A 23,434-nucleotide genomic window follows, 5' to 3' on the forward strand; every position below is an offset into this window, starting at 1 on the left:
GCTTTATCTACACAGCAGGGCAGGGTTGTCCTGCCAGATGTGTTTTGCACTACGGTTTTCATTCTCCTTGGCTATTAGCCGCGCTGACTGCACCGATTAGAGCCTTCATAATATCCGAGCATCACAAGGCTCGCTGCCTCTGAATTATGCTGAGCTGGCCCAAAAAACACCCATCCCTGCTTTCGACATCTGTTTCTTGGTTTGAATGCAATGAAGGATGTGAAATTTGAGTTGAGTAACATCTTGAGAACGTGCTTCAAAGAGCTGAAGGCCCTGCGTAAAAGCCCCTTTCTCACTGCCACAACCAGTGAAGGTGTGGATGATACTAAATCGTTTCAGGAAGGCTTCAGGAGTTCAACTGTGGATGTACACTCAGGTTTTCGTGACCTGGCCTGAGGCTGCAGAACTGTCTTCTCCGTTATGTTCTGCGCATGTGGTTTCAGCTCTCTCAATCCCAGGCAGGACAAGGTGGTTCAACTCAGGTAGCCATAAGGAAACCAAGCCAAGCATCCCATCAGCCATCGTGTGGCTCATTTCTGTTGAGTCCTAGACATGGAGAAAGAACATCTGGGTTCCATCTTTGATTGTAGAAGCCAAGTTCAACCATCTTTGGTGAAGACTTTCTCAACTGTGGCAGCTTGAAGGTGGGTGGGGAATTCTGGGAGTTGAAGACAACCTCCACCCCGCCCAATCAGAAGTCTAAAATCTCCTAATTTCTTTATGCACCTGCTTCTAGGCCCAACCAGTTGCCCAAACCATAGACCTCCTGGGTGGGTCTGCTCAGCCTCTCACTGAGAAGATCACAGTGTGAAACGAAGGCAGGAAACGGTTTTCTGGAAAGACTCCGCTCCTTAGCGCCTGGGATGGGCCTTGTTCAGGGTGGTTGAGATGGACCTTCTTGAGATGGCATCCAAATTCTCATTTCTGGAAGATCTTCTAATGATTGGAGCTCCGGAGTCCTTGTCACTCGAAGGCGCACGAAAGCGTCCCGATTTCCGGATCTGTCCATGGTACTGAAAATGGTTCCGGCAGAAGCGAATCTCTGTAGCTTTGAACGGTGGCTTGTTGCTTTCCTGCAGACCTTAGGCCACCCAACTAGGAAACATCCTCAGTGGTGAAAGGGTTGCTCTCGTGGGAGTGGGAGTGGGCTTTTCTTCTTGGTGACTCCATGACCAGGTGGTTGTTTCCTGCTCCATTGTTGGTCTGATGGCAAGGCTGATCCAACACCCAGCTCCACCCTGGAGTTGGGTAGGAGAGCCTCCAAGCCTTAGAAGCCACCCAACCCTTCTGTCCGGGGGGCCCTCACCCCTCAGGATGGGGGACCCAGCGTGGCTTGGCCAGGGGTCCCCAGTGGCTCCACCCACCGGGGTAAGACGAGCCAGGAGCGAGGCCCAGAAAGCCCACCCACCCACCCCAATTCCCCCAGCAAGGCAAGCAGAGCCCGGAGGTCCCGCTGGGCCAGACGAAGGACCCCAAGCCCAGCAAGAAGGTCCTGGCTAGGAGCAAACCAGGCCGGGCGCATCCGGGCCGCCCTCCCCCCCGGCCACGCGCAGGGCACGTGTGGGCGCAGCCGGCAGGAAGCGGAATCCCAGCCCGGGCGGGCAAGGTGGGAGCGCAGAGGGCGGCCTCGGCGGCGGAGCGCGCGAGGGAAGCGGCGGAGCGGCGGGAGGAGGAGGAGGGGGAGGGGGAGGGCTGGGAGGGGAGGGGGGCGCTCGACGCAGGGCGGGCGGGCCGGCGGGCGGGCGGGCGGCGGATGCCTGGAAACCAGCCCCGGATGGTTGCATGCAGCGGCTGGAGCGGCTCTGGCGGCGGCGGGGACGCAGCGGGGACCGGGGGCGGCGGCGGCGGGGGCGGCGGGGCGACGGCGGAGGAGGAGGCGGAGGCGGCGGCGGCGGAGGCAGCGCGATGAAGTACCAGAAGTACCTGACGGTCTTGCAGATGGCCATCGGGGTGACCGCCTCCAACCGGGGCAACCTCATGCCCTTAAAGAGGAGGCTCTGGTGAGTCGGCCCAGCACCGGCCGAGGAGGCTCTGCGGGGAAGAGGAGGAGGAGGAGGAGGAGGAGGAAGCGGGCGGGGGGGCGTCCGCTGGGTCTGGGCCGCGGGGGACGGGGGGCGAGGACCCGCCTGCTGACCTCCGCCCTCCCCCGGCGTCGCCTGGCCTCCTCCTCCCCCCTCGCCGCTTGCAGCCCCGGAGAAGCCCCCGGGGAGCCTGCGGGAAGGGAGGCTGCAGAGGCCCCGCGGCTCCCGGACCGCTCGCTGCAGGCACCGGCGCCTTCTTCTCCCTTCCCTCCCCCTCCTCCTCCTCCTCCTCCGGTCAGGCTCCCTCTCCGCAGCCGGGCGGGGGAGGGGAAGAGGCTGGGGAGGGGAGACCCCAAGAGATGCCTGACCCGGGACCCTCTACGGACCCGGAGTGCGGGGTGGGGGGCGGTGTTGCTTTGGAGCGGAGGGGAGCGCCTCCCTCGGCCTTGCCGACCCGCTCCGGGCGTCTCCCGAGGCGGCGCGGCTTGCAAGGGAGCTGCGGCGGCGGGGGCAACGGGGAGGATGCGGAGCTCGGTGCCCGGGAAGGCCCAGGCGGGCCCGTTCCCTCCCGAAGCCGGGCTGGAACCGAGCAGGACACCCCCCCACCCCCCCCAACCGGCTCCTTTCCCCGTTTGCTGGCCGGTCCGGCTGGCTCCTCTTTGCGCAGCTCCTGCCCTGCGCCCCTTGGGCACTGCGAGGGTCAGGCGGAGGTCTTGGGGGGGGGCATGGCAGGGACGCCCAGGAAGAGGGGCTGCCACTACCTTAGCCGGGGGGTCTTGGGATAGGGGGCCCGTAAAGTGCAGGGCCACCACCTCCAGCTCTTGGGCAGGTAGTCTCAGGTGAAGGGGGGGCAGGTGGGGGGGGGACAGGGGTCCCAGTGGCCCAAGCCAGGTGCCCCCCTCCCCCACCGCTTCCTCCTCTCCACGCTCCAGGAGGCTTCCCAGCAGGCCAGGAAAAGCTCAGGACCGAACTTGCTTTCTTCTCTCTTTGGAGAAAGGGGAGAAGACTTCCCACCCGTGGTTTAGGTGGGCCTTTGAGCCTTGCAGGAGGTGGGCCTGCAGCTGAGGTTGCCCTCCCCACCCCGCAAGCAGTGCATGATGGCTTGGGTGGTGCCCGGGATAACTGAGGAGTTACAAAAACAACCAAGAGACATGCTGATAATCTAGTCGGTAGCACCTTCCTTCCTTCTCTCCTTCCTTCTTTCTTTCTTCCCTTCTTCCCTTCCTTCCTTCCTTCCTTCCTTCCTTCTTTCCTTTCCTCCTCCCCTCCCCTTCCTTCTTTTCCTTCCTTCCTTCCTTCCTTCCTTCCTTCCTTCCTTCCTTCCTTCCTTCCTTCCTTCTTTATTTCTTTCTTTCTTTCTTTCTTCCTTCCTTCCTTCCTTCCTTCCTTCCTTCCTTCCTTCCTTCCTTCCTTCCTTCCTTCCTTCCTTCTTTCTTTCTTTCTTTCTTTCTTTCTTTCTTTCTTTCTTTCTTTCTTTCTTTCTTTCTTTCTTTCTTTCTTTCTTTCTTTCTCCTTCAGAGGCCTGGTAGTTTGACAATGCCTCTCCCTTGTTCTTTCTACAGAGGACGCTCCCCCTGGAGCTCCTCTTATTTAATTAATTGATATCCTGCCTTCGTGGTATTTATTAACAACTCAAAGGCCAGGAACACACCTAGTACTCCCATCGCCTTCTGCGTGGTCCAATAAAGCTCTGGACGGCTCTGATTAACTTTGGACATGCAAGCCACCTTTTCCCCGTCCTCCTCTTCCTCCTGGCAGTGCCCCCTCCTCACTCCCCCAGGAGGCCTGGCTTTATTTATTTATTTTTAACCTTCTAGCAACCCAGTTAAATGATTTGAGGAGGATTGGAATCAATGGGCTGTACAGGTAAGAAATATTTCAGGAGATCCCTCCTTAAGCCATTTATATGGTCTATATCAGGGATCTCCAACCTTGGCCACTTTAAACCTGGAGGACTTCAACTCCCAGAATTCCCCAGCCAGCTTTTCTGGCTGGGAAATTCTGGGAGTTGAAGTCCACAGGTCTTCATGTTGCCAAGGTTGGAGAGCCCTGGTGTAGCCACAGAAGAATTGCGAAGGTTCTTCCCATGAAAAGTGATTGGCAAGGCATGTTACAAAATTGTAATTGTTGCTTGAAACGAGCAGGAAAATTGAGACGATCGCTTCATTTCACCCCGGTCAGTGTCTTCTCACCTCTTGTGCTTGTGAAAAGGTTTGAAGGTTAAGGTGGAAAAAAGAGCATTAAATCATTTCGGATTTGGTGACTTTTTCTGAGTTTGTCATCTTCGGGGGGAACTTTTGGGCCAGGTTGTAACTTTGTGCTGTGATTTCCTAGAGGGTGAGAATTTAGGAAAGAAACAATAGAGGATGATCCCTCTCGGTTCTTGCATTGATGTGGTTTGTTGGAATTGATCTGTTATTGTTATGAAGGGTTGGATGTGTTTAATTAAACTATATCCCGTTTATTACCTATGTTTAAAAAGTCCATTAAAAGGATGGCAGGCAAATTGGTCCTTACATCTGCAGTGAGAAAAAGAATATTTTCTGAAAGTTATATTCTCTAAAAGTTATATTTGAAAGTTATATCTGAAAGTTGTATTCTCTGAACTCAGCAGGGTATCTTTTTGAACCAAATTTGTTATTGTTTTTCGTTCCAAATTTGTTGTATCTCTAGATAGGTTACATACATACATACATACATACATACATACACACACACACACACACACACACACACAATATATGATTGTATGTCCGGTCATTTTTCTCACTAGTCCTTGCCTTGTGGTTTTTCATGTCATTTTTCTCTGTAAGACTCTTTCTTCTAAAAGCCCAATTATCCTCAAAACCAGTGGAACAGATATACTGCCCAAGGGATAAGAAGCTTCATGAGGTCTTATGTTTATTAGAATTAATTTAAGTGGCATTTTTGTGGAACAGCAAGAATTGATCAATGTAAAATCTCCAGGGCTTAGATTAAAAAAAAAAGGACAGCGAAAGCTTTATTTATCTGCAAATGCCCTCAGAACACACTAATAAAATGTCGTGTTCCCCCCCCCCCACTGCATCTTACACTATGAAAATAGCTTTTAAAATTAAAAACGTAGTTTCTGATGGAAGATTTAGTTTATGACGGTTGTTTTGAGTTTTGTGAGCAATGTGATATTATTGGGATAGGGAAAATCCAAGAGGAGGTTAGTCTTTTGATTTACTAACAATTCCCCCAGTTCCTCAAAATGTTAGCACTTGTAAAATAAGTCACACAAAATTAAAAATAAAGATTTAAAATACTTAGGCTTTGTTTGGGCAGATAATCCTTCCGAATCCAGTTGAATGAAGGTAGCAGCTACGATTCGGCTCCCCTGTGGAACATCTGTCTATCTAATTTCCTCCACGCTAAACGCACCTTTTCCGTTGGGATTTTGGAAATTCTATTAATCTAGGGATGATTGGGGTTTTAACTTGAGGAACGCTCTCACGTGTCATGGGAAAATCTTGTTTTTTTATGCGGGCTGCCCGTGTCAAAACTGTGGCCCAAAGAAAGCCATTTAAGAACAAAATAAACGTCTCTAAATTGATTCTCAGGGACAAGTTTTTCACATCATGGAATGATTTTCCCCTTTGGCACCAGTTTAGAGGACTCCAAGAGACACAGGTAGATCTCAGTCAGTTCTTGTAGCCCTTAATAGGAGGAAGCACCAAAGTTTCAGCTTTCATACTTCCCAAAGGAGTTCTCAGCAGAGTCCTGAGTTAAAATCAGAGTTAATGATGTTGGTTAGGTGGACCATCCCAGCTGAACCTTTTCAGATGTTTGGGGTTCCTTCTCCCAGAATTCCCAAGGACACTTGAGTTTTCATGAAGGAATTCTGGGAGTTTTAGTCCAATTTGAGTGGCTAAGGTCAGGCCTGTTTAGGAGTTTCATATTGGCATCTCTAGGACTTACTCTTGGAGATGAAGGTTCAAGGCAGGTTTTCTTAGCATCACCGGATGGATCTCAGCTAACTTGAAATCCTGAAAATCTGAAGTGAATCCTAAATAGGGATTTGTTCCTAAGTAAGCATCCTAGACAGCAGAAGTATGTGTCATGTTATCAGAACATGCACGTTATGATAACTCAATATTGCTAAAAATATTCCACCCAAAATATAGAGAAGGCTCACATTTTCTTCAACCATAGTATGAACAAAGGGTGTTTTTGAGCAGTCTTTTCTGGTGTCGCTTCTCTTACTTGGCAGGTAAGAGGACCATCCAGGAGGGCATCTGTTGTGGTGTGTTTATCATATTATCCAAAACATAAGCTTCCTCCCCTCGTAAGAAACCAGAATTGGAAGCTGTGGTTTGTTCTTGGATGTGGATATAGGGCTTGTCTGGGAGAGAAAATCTGTTGGCTTAGATCAAGCAGGAGGCACCATTTGTGGTAAGGTAGAAATCCTGGTAGGAATGAGGGAAATGATTTTTCCTGGAATTCTATCTATCTATCTATCTATCTATCTATCTATCTATCTATCTATCTATCTATCTATCTATCTCTATCTATCTATCTATCTATCTATCTATCTATCTATCTATCTATCTGTCTATCATGTCTGTCTATCTATCTATCATGTCTATCTATCTATCTATCTATCTATCTATCTGTCTGTCTGTCTGTCTGTCTATCATGTCTGTCTGTCTGTCTGTCTGTAGATAGATAGATGGATAGATAGATACAGATATAGATAGATAAACATGATAGATAGATAGATAGATAGATAGATAGATAGATAGATAGATAGATAGATAGACAATCAATCTATCTATCTATCTATCTATCTATCTATCTATCTATCTATCTATCTATCTATCTGTCTGTCTATCTATCTATCTATCTATCTATCTATCTATCTATCTATCTATCTATCTATCTATCTATCTATCTATCATGTTTATCTATCTATATCTGTATCTATCTATCTATCTATCTATCTATCTATCTATCTATCTATCTATCTATCTATCTATCTATCTATCTATTAGTTGTCATCTATCTACCCATCCTCCTACTTACTTACCTACCTTTTCTACAAAATATCCATCCATCCATCTTTTCTACAGGGCATCTTGTCTATGGATAGATCCATCCAGCTATCTAGCGATCATTATTTAACTTAGATACGGCCCATCTTACTCTCAGAGGGATTACTCCCTTTCATTTTTGTGTACGTTGTCACAGAATCGTACAAGTCCACCCTCCCAGCCAAACAATTGTGGTAGGTGACTTTCTGTCCTCTGTCGCCTCTTCCCTCCCAAACACCGACAATGAAAGAAAGCCCATTAGAGGCCAGGTGGGCTGTTCCCACCCCAGCAGAGAGCACATCTGCTCCCATCTCCTGTCCAGCAGCCTTTCAGAGGTTGAAAAATGATGATCTTGTGTCCTCTTCACCTAGTCTTCTCCAACCTTTCCCCACTGGGGTTTGGTTTCCAGACCCATCTCTTACCTCTCCTTTCTTGGCTTTAGTAAGGGGTTGTACCTCATCCCAGGGTTCTTGCAGAAGCTGGAGTGCGTTTCCTCTCTCATTGATACAGAACTTGGCTCTGGGTTAGAAATTAGGTTAGATTCTATTAACAGAGTTGGAAGGGACCTTGTAGGTCGTCTAGCCCAACCCCCGGCCCAAGCAGGACACCCTACATGGTTTCTGACAGATGGCAGTCCATGCTCTTCTTGAAAGCTTCCAGGGATGAAGCTCCCACCACTTCCGAAGGCAACTTCTGTTCCATGGGTTGATTGCTTTCAACTGTTAGGAAATTCCTCCTTATTTCTAGGTTGAGTCTCTCCTTGTTCATTTTCCATCCATTATTCCTTGTCTGGCCTACAATGAGCTTTAGAAAATAGCTTGACCCCCTTCCTCCCTGTGGCAGCCCCTCAAATATTGGAAGACTGCTATCCTGTCTCCCCTGGTCCTTCTCTTCCCTAGACTAACCAGGCCCAGTTCCTCCCACCGTCCTTCATATGTTTTAGCCTCCAGTCCTCTAATCATCCTGGTTGCTCTTCTCTGCCCTCTTTCTAGAGTTTTAACATCTTTTTTGTGGTGTGGTGACCAAAACTGGATGCAGTACTCTAGGTGTGGTCTTACTAAGGCTTTATAGAGTGGTATTAGTACCTCCCTTGATCTTGATTGTATCCCTCTGTTAATGCAACTTAGGATTGGCTTTTTTGGCTGCCGCTGCACATTACTGGCTCATATTTAGCTGGTTGTTTTCTAAGAAATATTGTTCTTCAGCTTGGCATCCTCCGGCTGTGGTGTGAATGGCAACTCCAATCGACCTGGCTTTGCCCAGAGACCACGCTGCCCATCCAGAATGGGTATTTTACTCCAAAGTCAAGTCTTGAAGTCCACACGCCTTCAACTTGCCAAGGTTGAGAAATGCTGGCCTCATCCTTCTTCGGCCACCTTTTCCCCAAACCGGTCCATGTGCGTGTGTCCCCCTGAAAGCATGTCATCTCTGAGTGAAATGTGATATTCTTGGCACCCGCCTTCCATTAATTACACCTCCATTATGGAACATTTCGTTTGAGGTTGCAATAAGTGCCATCTGCGATACATACACGCTTGAAGCTTCTCCCAGATCGGCCATTTATTTAGCGAGCAATTAGTCTTTTAATTTGGGCTTCCCTCTTGCAGTTTGACCTTGAATGGCTGGAGGACGAACGACGGTATTAATTCTTGGCACAGGGAGCAAACTCGTTACTGATACTCTTCTTCTGAGATTTCCTCTGCCCCCATCCCTCTTTGCGGTAGGAAAAAGGGGGGAGGACCTGAGATGATTGAAGGCCTGGAGGCAAAAACACACAGTATGAAGAATGGCTGCAGGAATTAGAGAAAAGAAGGACTCGGGGTGACGTGATAGCAGTCTTCCGGTAGTTGAGGGGCTTCCATAAAGAAGAGCGAGTCAAATTTATTTTCCAAGGCACCAGAAGGCAGAACAAGAAGCAACGGATGAAATCTAATCCAGGAAAGAAGCAACTTGGAACGAAGGAGAAACTTCTTAGTCGTGAGGACAATTAACCAGTGGAACAACCTGTCTCTAGAAGTTGTGGATGCTCCAACACTGGACAGAAGAAACTGGACAGCCACTTATTTGAAACGGTATAGATTCTCCTGCTTGAGCAGGGAGTTGGACTAGAAGACCTCCGAGGCCCCTTCCAGCTCTATTCTGATTAATTGATTGATCGGCCTCTAAGGGAAAGGTGGGATGGTGCTATTTTTCATCCAGCTATTTTTTCTTTCTTGAATGGATGATTCCAGTTTTCCTCTCCGTTTCCCCAAATATTTGCCCCAAATATTCAGGCTGTAGCAATCCACTGCACGTCTTTTGGAAGTTTCCTGTTTCCGGTGCCTTGTTTTTTTCCAAAGATGTTGAGGATTTGTGCAAATCTCGGATGACTCCTGTCTTTTGCTCCGAGCTGTAGAAGTGACACCTCTGCAGACTGTACAGTGGAAATAGAGGGGATTAAACAGAGAGGATTATAGAAGCCAAACGCTAAAATTAGACCGTTGGACAGGCCAAGCGGTCCCAGAAGAATTCTCCTGGCCTCAGAGAGCCCCTCTTGCTGGGGAAAAGATTGTGTCCTGCTTGACCGCTGAGGCTAACTAGAGTGGAGGGATCCCTCCAGGCAGCGGTGCGATTAGCCAGAAGATCATAGAAACGTACAGTACAGCTGTAAGGGATCTGAGGAGTCATTTAATTGGCCCCTCCTGCCCAATGAAGGATCCACTAGGACAATCTTGGACACTTGAAGATGGATGAACTTCAGCTTCCAGAATTCCTCAGCCAGCATGCTTGAAGATGGGTGGACTTCAGTGAGCTGGGGAATTCTGGGAGTTGAAGTTCAGCCGGCTTCCAATGGCCAAGAGTAAGAAGAACTCAACTGGAGACACTAAAGTAGATGACCACCCAGGCCATCAACCTGTCTCTTTCTTCATCTCCACCATGCTGAAGAAAAGTCCTGCTTACGAATACCTAGAACGTCAACATCTACCGGACCTGCAATGGGAATGCATTGAGAACGTCGTCCCTTTGGTTTTTGACATGAGCACGGCCATGATAATGAGAAGCAATTACGGAACCTTCTCCGCGGAGTGGCCACCATCTTTTTTTCCTTGTGGGAATCAGAGTGAAGGACCCAGACATGGTTGAGTCTTCTTGATGTGATCCTCTTGGCTCCATCAGCGGGGAAAATAAAAAATCTGGTGTTTGATGTGTTGTGAGTTGGGGACAGCTGGGAGATAAAGCAGAGCCAAGAAGAAGCTGAGATGGAACAGATGTGGAGGTCAGATCTGAATAACAACAGCAGTAGGCTGGAGTAATGTGAGAGGCATAATTATCCTTGTTGGCTCCACACTTAATTTTTGCTTCCGGCTGTGAGCATCTGCCTGCAGAAGTGGAGGCTGGATGTCACCTCCTTGGGTCTTATGGCTGAAGGGGTTGGGAACAGTGGCAGATGCCCACAGCCCTATGTCCTTGCCGTAACACTTCCTGGCAATTTGTAGTTGACGTTCTTTAAGCGCAACTCTCCATTCTCCTCCTGGGACGTTGGGTGTCCCAGTGTCCCACGTCTCAGTGGAGATGCAGAAAAGACAGTGAGCGCAGGAGGGGCAGGAATCCAGCCATGGAACCAAATTGTAGACAGGAGTAGCAGAAAGCGAGCTTTTCAAGGTCCGGTTAGCTTGCAAAGTTCACCATTGATGTTTCCTTCCACAAAGCTCTAGATTCCGTATCCGTGAGCTTGTTCTCTCTTCTGCTGATGGTTTTTGTACAGAGCATCTCACAAAGCAACGCAGTTCTGTGAAGACACATCACCTGCAAAATTAAACTGTAGCTATCCTAACAAAGACCGAACCCCGACTTCCCTATCGTTTGTTGTATTATTTCCCTACTAAAACACCTTTTTTTCCCCCCAAGTTCCCAAGCAGCCATACTGGCTTCATTAAAGTTGCCTCTTCAAATTTCTGGATCTTATCAAAAAATTCTCCCCTTAAACTTCACAGAGAGGATGAACTTTGCTTTATAATTTCCCACTTTGTGTCCAGTTACAATTTGTTGGGTTGCACAAAAAACGCTTGTAGGGTGGCCCTTGGAAGTCTACTGCAAGCTCTGATAGCCCATCCCAATGGAAGCACCTGTGCTGCGTTGTCGTTGTGTGACTGTCCTGCTTTGATCATTTGCCACATCCCTGTCATGACATCTAATGCAAATATATACGCCAGGTTCTTTGTGCAATCACAACACAAAGTGTGTGTGTGTCGTCCTCCCACATGCACCGATGAGAAGATTTACCTTTTTTTAGACACCTGCGGAGAAATGGGGAGGAAAACAAGATGAGAAAGTGAGCCTTGGTTTCTCTTGTTGAGAAAAAGGATGAATTCTGATCAATTCCTGAGAAGCTTGTGACTGTGGATGGTGGGGCTCTCAGGTTTGGCATTGCACCTTCTGCCCTTCTAATTGTCAAACACAATTGTCAGGCAGCACTGATGATGTTACCTAGCTCAGTGATGAAATGTCTGCAAGAAAACCAACAAGCTCAGAGAGCACCAAGGACCCCACAATTCTCTGCTGACCTCTGAATTCTGAGTGTTATCACAAGTAACGTGTTTTAGAATTCAGCTATACGAGGCTTCCATGTTCTGAATTCTGCATTGTGCAAGAGACGGAGCCATTTGGGCAGAGGGTATCTGGGATGGAAGAACCCTCAGCTCTGAAGCCTCCTGAGATGCGGCCAAAATAGCTTGACTTCTTTGGAATCCTCACTTTCTGTCACTTGAATGAGGTAACAATGACATGTGGGGAAAATGTGTTACAGTAAGTCCCTTAGTCTGAGGCGCCTTGGCAGAACCCAAATTTGGGGGTTACAGATTGAAAAACTTGGCCGGTCTATTCACCTTCTGTTCTCCCTGTCATTGGTGCTCCGTGGTGGGATGGCGTGGTAGAACACTCCACCATTGGTGAAAAGAGGACCACTTGCAGGAGAGAGGAATATGTAGTTTCTCTTGATCCTGGGACACCTTCCTAAGATCTATAGTACCTGGGGAATTCTGGGAGTTGAAGTCCATCCATCTTCAAGTTGCTAACATTGAGAAGCATTGGTCTACAGCAAGAGTCTTCAAACTTGGCAAGTTTAAGACTTGTGGACTTCAACTCCCAAAATTCCTGAGCAAATATGACTGAAGGAGGAATTCTGGGAGCAGAAGTCCACCAGGCTTAAAGCTATCAAGTTTGAAGACCCCTACTCTACAGGATTACACCCTGATATCTGGAATGTATAAAGTCTTCTGCCTTGGGCAGAAGTTTGAACTAGAATAGGGCTCTCCAACCATGGCAACTTTAAGCCTGGCGGATTTCAACTCCCAGAATTCCTCAGCAAACATGACTGGAGGAGGAATTCTGGGAGTTGAAGTCCGCCAGGCTTAAAGTTGCCATGGTTGGAGACCCCTGAACTAGAAGACCTCCAAGGTTCCTTCCAGCCCCACAATTCTATGACTCTATGATAGATTTCCAATGTAGTGTGAATCCAATAAAACTGCTCCTTTTCCATCTAATTTTAAAAGTGAGATTTTACAAGAAATATTGTTTATTTTTTTTACTGAAATAGCCCTTGGGTGTTATTGGAAACATTGCTATAAACAGTCAATATTGCCAATTAAACAAACAAACAAACAAAAATTTGTCGGTGTTGTTGGCTTGAGGAGGGGAGGGACATCCGATTTGTGTAATTAATGTGTGTCCACTTCATTGTCTTGTTGTTAGGTTAACCGCTTTGTCAATAGTTGGTTTGTGGGGAGGGGGGAAAGGCTCTTACATATTTTGAGTGTTGCATTTTAATCAAGAGGGAAGCAGCTTTGTGTTCTGTGCGATGGCTGGCCAGACGTTGTGAGCAGGACATTGTGCTTCTCACACCTAGATGGGATCATTATCATCAGTGGACAATCATTTGTCTGGGTTGCAATAAAATATCCTACCTTGGACAGAGGGTTGGACTAGAAGACCTCCAAGGTCCCTTCCATTCCTATGATTCTATGAGGCTTACTTACTTGGTGTCTCCAAATAAACCTGGAGGAATCTTCTGCCGGAAAATGCTTCAACAGCTCGGAGCTTAGTTGGCTTTCCAAGAGGAAGTAGACCAACCATTGGAAAAGAAGGCCATTGGTCAAGATGGCTATTGGCTGCCTCCAGTTGAAAGGGCAAGTGATACGGAGATGGTCATTCCTCATGTCTTGCCTGTAGGCTTTCCAAAGTCATACTGGGATGAGTCACTGTAGGCTCTGAAAGACCCACCATTGCTTGCAAATAGCTGTCCATCATTTTTAGTTCTCAGAGCGCATTGAGGGTCGGAAGGTGCAAAAGTGATATCTGTTGTGGCCCACTGGTAACCTGTGGAGCTGGCAGCAGAGTCGGACAGTGGGGAGGAACATGGGCCGGTCCAGGAGTCTGGGGAGGACTCGGACAAGGATCCTGCATCCGATGCAGCGATGGAGCCAAGACCATCTGGGAGTGGAGTGCTGACTCCAGAGCCTCCAGAATCTGATACCAGTGAGGCAGAGGAACAGGGGGAGCCTGTTCCCAGTGCGCGCTTGCACAGAGCTGCCAGAAGGCAAGAACAGTTAAGACAAAAGGGGCGACTCGGGGAGTAAGGCTTGGAGGTGATTGGCTCTCCCATAAGACATAAAGGAGGAGCAAAGGGACAGGAGCCTTTGCAGGAAGCAACTTCGTTCCTTCTGGTCAGTTTGAAACCTGAAGTTCCATGTGGACTTTGTGCTCCGTTTGGCCTTGTATAACTAATTGGCAATGTAGTCGTTGGCAGCCTTTCAAGGGAGATAAAGGTGGGTGCTTATCAGCCTTATCCCGAAGGACTGTGGCTGACTTCCGTTGGACTATTCCCAAACTGTTTGGGACTTATGACGGGCTGTGAATGCAAATACTTCACGGCAGTCGAAATAAAACAGAAGGCTTTTGGGTGTGATTGCTACTGTCTCATGAAGGCTTGGTTAAAACAACATCCTCCTCATTCTCTCCTGGTGCTTTGGAAGGTAGAGCTATCAAATCATACTTGCTAAACTGGATCTTCCATCACCCTGGTGGCTTTTAAGAAGATCACCTTTGGAGAGCATAGCATCCAACCTTCTACCTACCGTTCCTGGGAATGTAACAAGAAGTGAGGGGCAATGAAGGCAGACACTGTGGCCTTCAGGCTTTCCCAAGACTAGAAACCAACCATCTTAATTTTCAGGAAAGAATTGGGTTTTCTTCTTTTAATCGAATGCTTAACGTTCAAGTGAAGCTTAACTCTATGTCCTGCCTTCCCTCCTCCTATAATTTGTGTGGCCTTTTTTTAAAAAAATTCCCTTGTTCCTTGCCAGAAGGTTGGCATCGATATAAAGCGAAACTCTTTAGGAAGGCAAGAGATGTATATAAAAGAATATCCATCACCCTATTAACTTTCCTCTAGGGTGGCATTAAAATTCTTTGGCCGGTGGGACTGAGCATCATCAGTTACTTTCAGAGAGGTTGTAAATCTTGTTTTTCTACAAGCAGTTTATGTTTGTGGATGTGTAAAACGGGTCTGGTGGAACTTCATAAGCATGGATGGCGTTGGGCACCAAAGATCAGACCTACAGGTGAAGGTCCAATTAAACTGATTTATTGCTAAAAGCCTGCATGCAGGAATCTTCTTAACTAATGGTTAGCACTTGCTTGGAGTTATTTAAGGGTCAATGGAAGTCGAGAGAGGCTGGACTTAGCGTGCTTGTGGCCACTTAGGGATTCTAGGTTGAGTCCTTTTTTCACTCCACCCCACCAGGTTTGGCCACTTCTCTTCACTAACGTTTGCAAGTTCTATTTTCTGTATTCTGCCTTGTCCCGCCATAGATTTATGAATCACCCTGGATGCATTGTTGAAGCATTTGCTTATTTCTTTTACATCATATACCTATGAATAATTATACGATGAAAATCCACGGGTGGGGAAGCCAAGGGGAAAAAAAGTCCAGCATTATTTAGGAATTAGCATCCAGCAGAGTTTTGTGTAATAGGCAAGTGATAAGAAGAAAAACCTTTATTGCAGTCAATGATCAGTATGTAATAAAACTCAATAATGTAGAACAGGTTACATGTATAATGGATGAGTGAGTATCACAGTCTTAAGTGGATGAATCAATCAGTGGACTACGTGTTTTGCATATGGTATAAGGAAGGTCAACAGAATCGCATGGTTCTCAGAGTAAAAATGAATGAACGAATGAGGAAGGAAGGAAGGAAGGAAGGGAGGGAGGAAGGAAGGAAGGGGAAGGGAAAGGAGGAAGGAAGGAAGGAAGGAAGGAGGAGGGGAGGGAAAGGAAGGGAAGGGAGGGAAGGAAAAGGGGAAGGGGAAGACTTCCAATTTTCTTTCTACAACCCTTGCAAATTTAAACTAACCTCTTACTCTAAGGTTACAACATCTTCCATTCTTCTATGATCTAATTATTATTTTTCCTAAGCATCAAACCCATATATCATCCTGTCATTCTCCTTCACACAAAAAAAGCCAAAAAGGAAGGAAACCTGCTTGTTTCTATAAGTATTAGGTTGGTGGTATTTGTTGTTCTTGTCCATATTTGTGGGACGTTACCAAGCAAGCGATTTCTCCTCCTCCTAATTTGGGGGCCTGCTCTAAAATCCAAGCAGAGGGGGATGCGCCAGTCGAAGGGCAGGTGTAACCGGGTGGGATAAAGAGAAGGAAAATGTATTTATTCATAAACATCCCCCTTTCTTTCACCTCCTGGTATTTAAGGCTTGATTTCTGCCCAGATGCAAAAGCCTTGGAGGCTACTGATTTCCCCCCCCAAAAGGAAACCCATCCTAAAATGCAGTTTTCAACCCCTCCCTATATCTCTTTGCAGGGTCGCCCCCTCTTCCGAAAACCCCAGTGGTTCGAATTGTAGCATCAGCCAGGGAAAGCCTTCCTTAAGAAGGATAAAAGGCCGGATCCATCGGAGCAAAAGTCTGGACAGCCTCGATTTCTGTGAGTTCAATGTAAGTATCTGGTTGGTTCGGTCTCCCGCCCCTCCGGGGAGCGATTTGTGCAGAGCGACAGCTGGATCTCGGTCGGTCGGTCGGTCGGTTGAAGCGGAGAGCCGCCCTAGTGCTTGGGGCGGCCCAACCGAGTGGCGGGGGGCAGCCATGCGCCTCTAATGCGCCTGCACACGAGCAACGCAAGGTGCGAAAGCTATTTCTGGAGGCTCGCAGGGAGAGAAAGTCAGGACTGAATTGTTTCCCGCTAGAGAGAGAAAGAAGGGGAAAGAAATCACTGACCGTGGAAAATCAGCATGGCTTTCTTGAGGGTCTACTTTTCTACTTGCAGGGAGTGGTTAGGAGAATCAGCGTGTCTTTGTGAGCAAGCATGAATTTTGGGGCAATATCCGGGCCCCTTTGAGTCGATCGTATTATCGTTGGCCGCACAATCAGACAGATGTTTAAACAGGATCTGGCATTTTTGTCCAGCTGTTCAGTCCTTACCCAAGGACCTGGGATAGACAGATGTTGTGGCTTGACAGTTATCGGCACCATTGTAGGATGTAAGCTGTTCCAAATCAAACTGCCTTTTGCAGTTGACTGGTGGGTGATTTTTGTCAATGCCGAGGCTGTTCAAGTGGTGTTCCAGTTGTATTATTATTATTATTATTATTATTATTATTATTATTATTATTATTATTATTATTATTATTTGTTACTACACAGTCATCCAGACGCTTAGACTGGATTTGGCATTTTTATTCACTTTTTGAGGCCTTCCAGAGGACCTGGGATGGGGATTTTGTCAATACCCATGGTGTTCAAACGATGCTCCAGATGTTTTGGGATTATCTTATTATGATCTATTTATTGGCTGCCTAGCTCCAATGAACTTATACTATTATAAGCCATCCAAAGTTACCTTGGGGTAAGATGGGTGGCCAATAAATTTAATAAAGATACAATAATTAGTGAAATAGCAATAATCTTGACTCTGTTCTTACAGAGTCACTGCTGCTAATCGATTTCTGAAATCTTTACGAAGGTATCCTATTGTCAAGTGCTTTGCTTTTTGAAACCTACAGTAACAACTGTATGACCCAATTCTATGTTGGCTTTTCAAAGAACTCCTGCTAAATTCATAAAATAGTTCCTTCGGGACAGACAAAATGTTATGTTTCGTTTCCTGTGACATTTCAAGGAACACCTAAAATATATCTAGCCGTTCTTTGTGTGAGAAAAAAAAAAACATACTCATCATCTCCAAGCATCCGTTTTGCAAAATCACAATAATAATAATGCACTGCTCGGATGTGGTTGTGGGAATTGTGTGCTCTGCGGTCCACTGGTCTGTGACCCTAAAGAAGGTTTGATTGATGGTGTGCTCTGAGGAAGTTGAGGGCTATGCCAGATGAGGCAGATCTCATCAGAGGAGACGAACAAAGAGCATTTATCCCACACAAACAATACAAGGAGACGTAACTCCCAGAAGCCCATACTGGATGGGTTGTCGCCTGAATCGACGAGGACCACGCAAGGTGTTGGAATTCCTTCACATCTGGTGACAAACAGGTCAGGACTCGGGGCTGTTGGCTGTTGAGTAGCTGCAGGATTACAGCATGAAAAGTTGCTTACCCATTGCAAATATAAGGAAGCCTGAATGATTTGCTGTTGAATACATTAAGTCCGGACAAAACCACCGCCAGTCAATTGCCAAAAAGGCAGCTTTGACTTGGAACAGCTTCCATCCTGCGACGGTATCTGTAACACGAGGGGACAACATCTGCTTTATCTCAGGACCACATCCAGCCTGAACATCTGGCTGATTTTGCCACCAACCCTGCTAATAAATATACGCTGATTCCCAGCGACTCTGGCTGGTCTTCAAATTGTTAGAAATACTGAAAAACAAACAATAGCAAGTAATTGTACAAAGAAAACACAAAACTAAGATACGTTTTTCCCAACGCACATTTATTTTTTTGATCAGAAAAAGGCCTTAGCTGAAATGTTTCGTTTTTCATCTTCATTTTGGAAGTGAGAATGAGGAAATTGGCAGAACAGTACTTGGGAGGGCAGGTTCTTCCTTCTCCCCTCCTAAATAAGAATAATTGGGAATAAATTAGAAAAATTGGGAAAATGTGAATCACAAGGTGACCCTGTGCTTGCAGTTTAAAAGTGGCTTCACAGGAAATGCTTGCAGAGTTTTGGGGTGATGTGTGGCGACGATTTTACTCTCTGGCTTGGGTTTTTGTTGTTGTTGTTGTTGTTGAAAGAATGATGTATGCTGTTAAATGGGCCTGAACGGCAGCAATTTGGGGAGAAAGTTTTTGCTTGCAAGTCCTGCTGTTGGGTTTCTGGTTAGCTGCATTGGTGCCTCGACACACTGGAATTCGGTGGAGGAACTGGGCAGCTGAGCTCCTGGTTTTGAAGGGTGCCTGTAGGTCGGGTGGCAGCGTCCCTGTTTGGTGGCTCAAGCTGGTACAATTGGGACTGTGGCTCTAGTTGAGTGATACCTTCTGAGATGGGCTTTGAAAACTTCCTGGCCTGGTGGAGACCTCTGTGGTGACCTTGGTTGGGTTGCTTGGCTTATGGGGGAGGAATGGGCCCTGATTCCCTTCAGTAGCCACAGCTGGGAAGAGAGTTTAAAAGAGATGCATGCTGAGTGTGGCAGCTGGCTGGGAACAAACGTGAGTTTATCTTGTGTTGACTTTGCTTATCTGTGTTCCTGGCGTCTTCCCATGTTGAGTTATTGCCGTGTCTTCACGTCTGGAATTCCTTCTCCTGCCCTGATGGACCAATGACCTCATTTTGCCTTGACTGGACTTTAAGTTACAGTTTGTGTTGACCACGTTTTGGACTTGATTCTCTGCAGCCAACGGCTGTTCCTGGGAGAGTTTTTCTCCAGCCAGAAGGTAACCAGGACATTGGGGGCAAAGTTGGAACTAATAAAAGGACTGATTGATTATCTGACTGTGTTGCCTTTGTGCCACGCCCCTTTGGGTCATCACAGAAACTTTGCTGCCCCCCCTCTCCAAAAAAACCCAGGGGAAATGTTGTTAAGGGTTAATTAATTTCAAAGGACCCTGAAGATTTAAACAAAACCATCTCGCCTTTTAAAAAAATTCTTCAAGTTTTAAATAAGCACAGGCTTTGATTTCAGGTATTCGGTGCTTTGCTGTTAATTAGAATTCAGTGGCACATTTTAAAAGGCTAAAAATACGATCTCGCTGTTAGAAAGAGGGAGATAAATTTGTTTTTGTTTTTTCCCCTGGCAACTGCATGGACAAATATGTTGTTGTGAATTATAAACCTGAATAGTTTATTTTCAGCTCCCTCTGCCTCCGATTAAACTTATGAACCTGATTTAAGGAAGGGCAATCGGCTCCGCCTGGCCCCAATTTATTTTATCGCTGGTGGAATGACAGAAATGAATTTTTTCCCCCGCTATAGGATGGTTCCACCATTGCAAAACTGTTGGGACTTAGCAGTTAACACGGCAAGTTATTGGTGAAATCCATGAATAAAAGCTTCTGCTTAAAGTTATGGGTCCATTCCAGGTTCTGGAGAACGTCGTTTCATTGCACCAGGCTAGATGAGGATTGCAAAGCTGGTGCTTTCTCTTCGTTTTAGGTCCTGGATAAATCTTGTCTTAGCCAAGAAGTGATGGCTGCTTTGACAGTTTTCTGTCATCCTGGAAGATCTGAGCAGGGTGTCTATCAATCCATCCAAACAAGCCAGAGATCCTATACCATTCCAGACCAATGGTGGTTCAGTGTCTTCTTAAAAGCCTCCAGTGAGGGAGCACCTGCAACTTCTGAAGACAAACCCTCCCACTAGTTATCACTGTCAGGAAATTCTTCCTTAGTTGCTTCTCTCCTTGCTTAGTTTCCATCCGTGGCTTCTTGTCCTATTTCAGGGGCTTTGGAAAATAGGTTGACCCATCTTCTTCTCTGGGCCTTTCCTTAGAGATCAATCAATCACAATAGAGCTGGAAGGGGCCTTGGAGGTCTTCTAGTCCAACCCCCAGCTCAAACAGGAGACCCTAAACCATTTCAGACAAGTACCTGTTCAGTCTCTTCAACTCCCAGAATTCTCCAGCTTGGAGAATGGTCTCCTATTGATCGTTGGGTGCTTTTGTTTATTTTTAGAAGTTGTCCCGAGTCTAGGTCCGTAAAAGCAGGAAATCGATCATGTCAGGAGTTCATGGGTATTGTGTTTTATTTTAAGTTTTTTATTTTTGTAACAAAAACAAAACCATCTTTCAGTTTTCCAGTGTGTCGGTTGGGTACATGTATCTTGTGCACATAATAATATCATACATTTCTTACTTATGTATATTTATTGCGATTCTAATTGGTATTTTATATCACATTGGTCATTTGTTGCGTTGTCATTACATTGTAATTATCTTTCAAAAGTATATTCCATCCTTACCTAATTTATATTCATTCTCTTACTCAATCCTAACCAATCAGTTATTGATCAGGTATTGTTAGCCTAGTTGGGACCAGTTGATCAGCCAGTCGGGTCTCACCTGGCCCTAGATAATGACCCTTCCTAGAGCAGATTGAATTATGGGAGAAAACCAAAATAAGCCATAGGGTGCTTCCAACTCCTAGCTACGAAAGTGAGCCACGAGACCTACAGGGGAAGATCCTACAACGGCTGGAATGGAAAAAGTGGATTTTTTCTATCCTACTTTTATGCTATTTCCAGTCTGGAAAAATCTGTTGGACCAGCATAAAACAGCTCTGATATTTTTAACCTTTGCATCCATCCATCCATCCATCCATCCATCCATCCATCCATCCATCCCTCTTCCTCCTCCTCACAGCCTCTCCTGACAACCCTGCAGCCTCCACCTGAGCTTTGTGGCTTACTCTAATGCTCATCTTTGTAATTTTTGGCCCGAGATGCTCCATTGAAACTGGCAGCTCGCTCTTCGCATTTTCTCCTCCATTAAACTCAATCTTGTTGACTCCGTCCTGGTTCTGAATGATGAGGCGGCCAGTTGTCAAAGAGTCATGCGACTTCTTAGACTGCTATCCTACCCTTTGGTAACTGAAGGGAGGGAGGGGAGGGAGAAAAGAGTGAAATGAGAAAGGGGGAGGAGATAAGGCGTTTTTCTTGGGGGGAAGAAATGTCATGACTCATACATATGTTTGGTCTAGTTCGATAGTCTCTAGAGGCCAAGCCGTATAAGCTTCCACCGGCCTTAGGCGGGAGATGATCCAGGTTGATACGGATCTGAGGTTAAACTGCTGGAGGTAGGGACAGGCTGGCAACCTCTATTACTTCTTGGAAACTGCTGATGTACTTGCAAGTCTTGACCTTCCAGATGTGAGTCCTGCTGACATCGCTGGAAAGCTGCCACAGCCAGGATCCCAGATGGAGAAGGTTGAATGAAATGTGGGGATCCGGCAGGAGCTACTGACAGGCCAAGAAGGGTCTTCGCTCGGGAAATGGAGCAGAAAATCCATTCAGACTTCATACCCTATTTTTGTCAGTATTTCCCGAAAGAGGCTGTGCCAGGGTCCTTTAAAATCTCTTCTCCCATGGATGGGAAGTGACTCTCTCTCTCGCTTCTCTGTTTTATTAGAAGGAGCGAATTGGGATTTATTTTCATGCGTCCTGGCAGGTTTACGGGGAAGAGGAAAACGTGCCGAACGGGCTACAGTGACACGCCCGAGAACAAGAGAGAACTACAAAACGATCCTTGCGGGTCAAAAGAAATGAGAATCCAAAGACAGGGCTGTCTTCTAAAAGAAGAACTTCGATGCTGCGTGCCAGCTCTTTGGGAGCTCTAAAATTAAGTGGTCTATAAAAACAGAAGTATTTATTTGTTTTAATGGAGTGGTAATATTCCCGCTTGTTTGTTTAAGCGATGGCTCCGCTCCCTTTCTCTCTCTCTCTCTCTGCTCGGGGCTCCCTGGAGTTTAGGTCTAAAGATCAATAAATCAAATTTATTGGCTAAAAATACAACTTAATCTCTTTTATGTGGGCCGGGAATGCTGATTCAAACATTACTTGGCTAAGAGAGCAAATGTTATTTAAAAGGATAGGGGGTATTTGGACTTTCCGGGCATCGCAGAGAAAGTGCTTACGTGTGGGCCTGGGTTGTGCCCGTAATAAATGGCTTTTCTTGTTTTCTTGGTGTGTGTGCGTGCGTGTGTGTGTGTGTGTATGAGACACTCTTTTATCACTTCCTCGCACAGGCAAAATGTTTGGATTGAACAGGAGAGCCAACGAACGTATAATAAATGCCTTCCTGCTTTGAGTCATTGTGTTTACAGATTTCTGTATTTTGGTTTCCTTCGGAAAGAACACGTTTTCTTCAAAAGTTCTCTTGTATCCCTTGCAGAGAGACTGGAGATCAAAGAGCTATTGAAATAAAAATCCATTTGGGGCATTAGTAGGATCTATCTTAACCCTTTGAGCGACGGACAAAGTTGTACGAATCCAGAGATTCATCGCAGTGGTGAAAATGTCTTATTCCTTCGTTGCGGTTCCTGAACTAGGACATAGCATCCGCGGCATTTTGAGATCCAGAAAATGTGGATATCTAAAAACTGCATGCTGTAAGATGATCCTCATGTCAAGACTTAAGGAGGAACTGCTGGACTGATTGGAACAACAATCTCTGTAAGTTTAGCTATCAATATCTTCACACCACTTCTTTGAACTCTGGAGAAATGAACGCTCTACCACAGGGGTATTTTACAACGCGTGGGCTTTAACTCGCGTAATCCCCCAGCCAGCCATGGCTCAGGAATTCTGGGAGTTGAAGTCCACAGGTTAAATGGGGCCATAGTTGGGCACCCCTGCTCTGTTGTTCTATAGGATCCACACACACCCTCTTTTTTTTATTTTTACAAAGAAGCAATACAACATGGCATACCTATGCAATTTCCAGGGGTGGACTTTTCTACCTGCTCCAAGGAAATTAAAACACACACGCACAAATTCTGCACTGGAATCGTTCCAGGAAGAAGAAAATGAAAGCTAAGCGCTCCTAGGCTGCAAGATGCCAAGATGGGGGGGAAGGGGTGCGTGGGTTGGAAATCTTCCACCGAGCCTGTTCCAGGATTTGAAATCTGGGCATCGCTGTTTTCGGTATTCCAGCAGAAAAGCCAACCGTTTCTCTCCTCACCTGCCAGGAGGAGAGAGAGAAAAAAATGAGAGCCTGCAAATCATCCATACCACAAAGAGGCTTCTAGGGAAGAGAACCCGTCCCAAAGTACGAATTAAAAATGGGGAGGCAACCCCACGTGCCAGGATACGAGGTTTTTATGAAAACTATCTTGACCCTTTTTAAATGGCTTGGCTTGCGCCCCTTTCCTAAGACACGTAGATTTAGCTTTTTGGCTTTGTTTCTGTCTTTTGGGT

The 23,434-nt window shown here is 46.5% G+C and overlaps 1 protein-coding gene across 8 annotated transcripts in view; it reads left to right on the forward strand.

Moving 5' to 3' along the window:
- The first annotated feature begins 1,782 nt into the window (after window positions 1-1,782).
- TJP1 (tight junction protein 1) overlaps window positions 1,783-23,434 on the forward strand; it is a 131,629-nt gene continuing 109,977 nt past the window's right edge. For 4 of the 8 annotated variants that reach the window (XM_087941671.1, XM_087941676.1, XM_087941673.1 and 1 more), the window contains exon 1: window positions 15,938-16,066. Coding sequence is in view for 2 of the 8 variants with exons in the window: in XM_087941677.1 (XP_087797803.1) it covers window positions 1,783-2,000; window positions 15,934-16,066 (351 nt within the window). In the remaining 6 variants the exon portion in view is untranslated. Of the gene's footprint in view, window positions 2,001-15,933; window positions 16,067-23,434 lie in introns of those variants that run through there. The other 4 variants (XM_087941677.1, XM_087941687.1, XM_087941689.1 and 1 more) reach the window with 2 other exon arrangements.

The sequence above is a fragment of the Pseudonaja textilis genome, chromosome 13 (genome assembly GCF_049901715.1).
Source record: "Pseudonaja textilis isolate UNSWEBS1 chromosome 13, rPseTex1.2, whole genome shotgun sequence".
NCBI classification, from domain to species: Eukaryota; Metazoa; Chordata; class Lepidosauria; order Squamata; family Elapidae; genus Pseudonaja; species Pseudonaja textilis.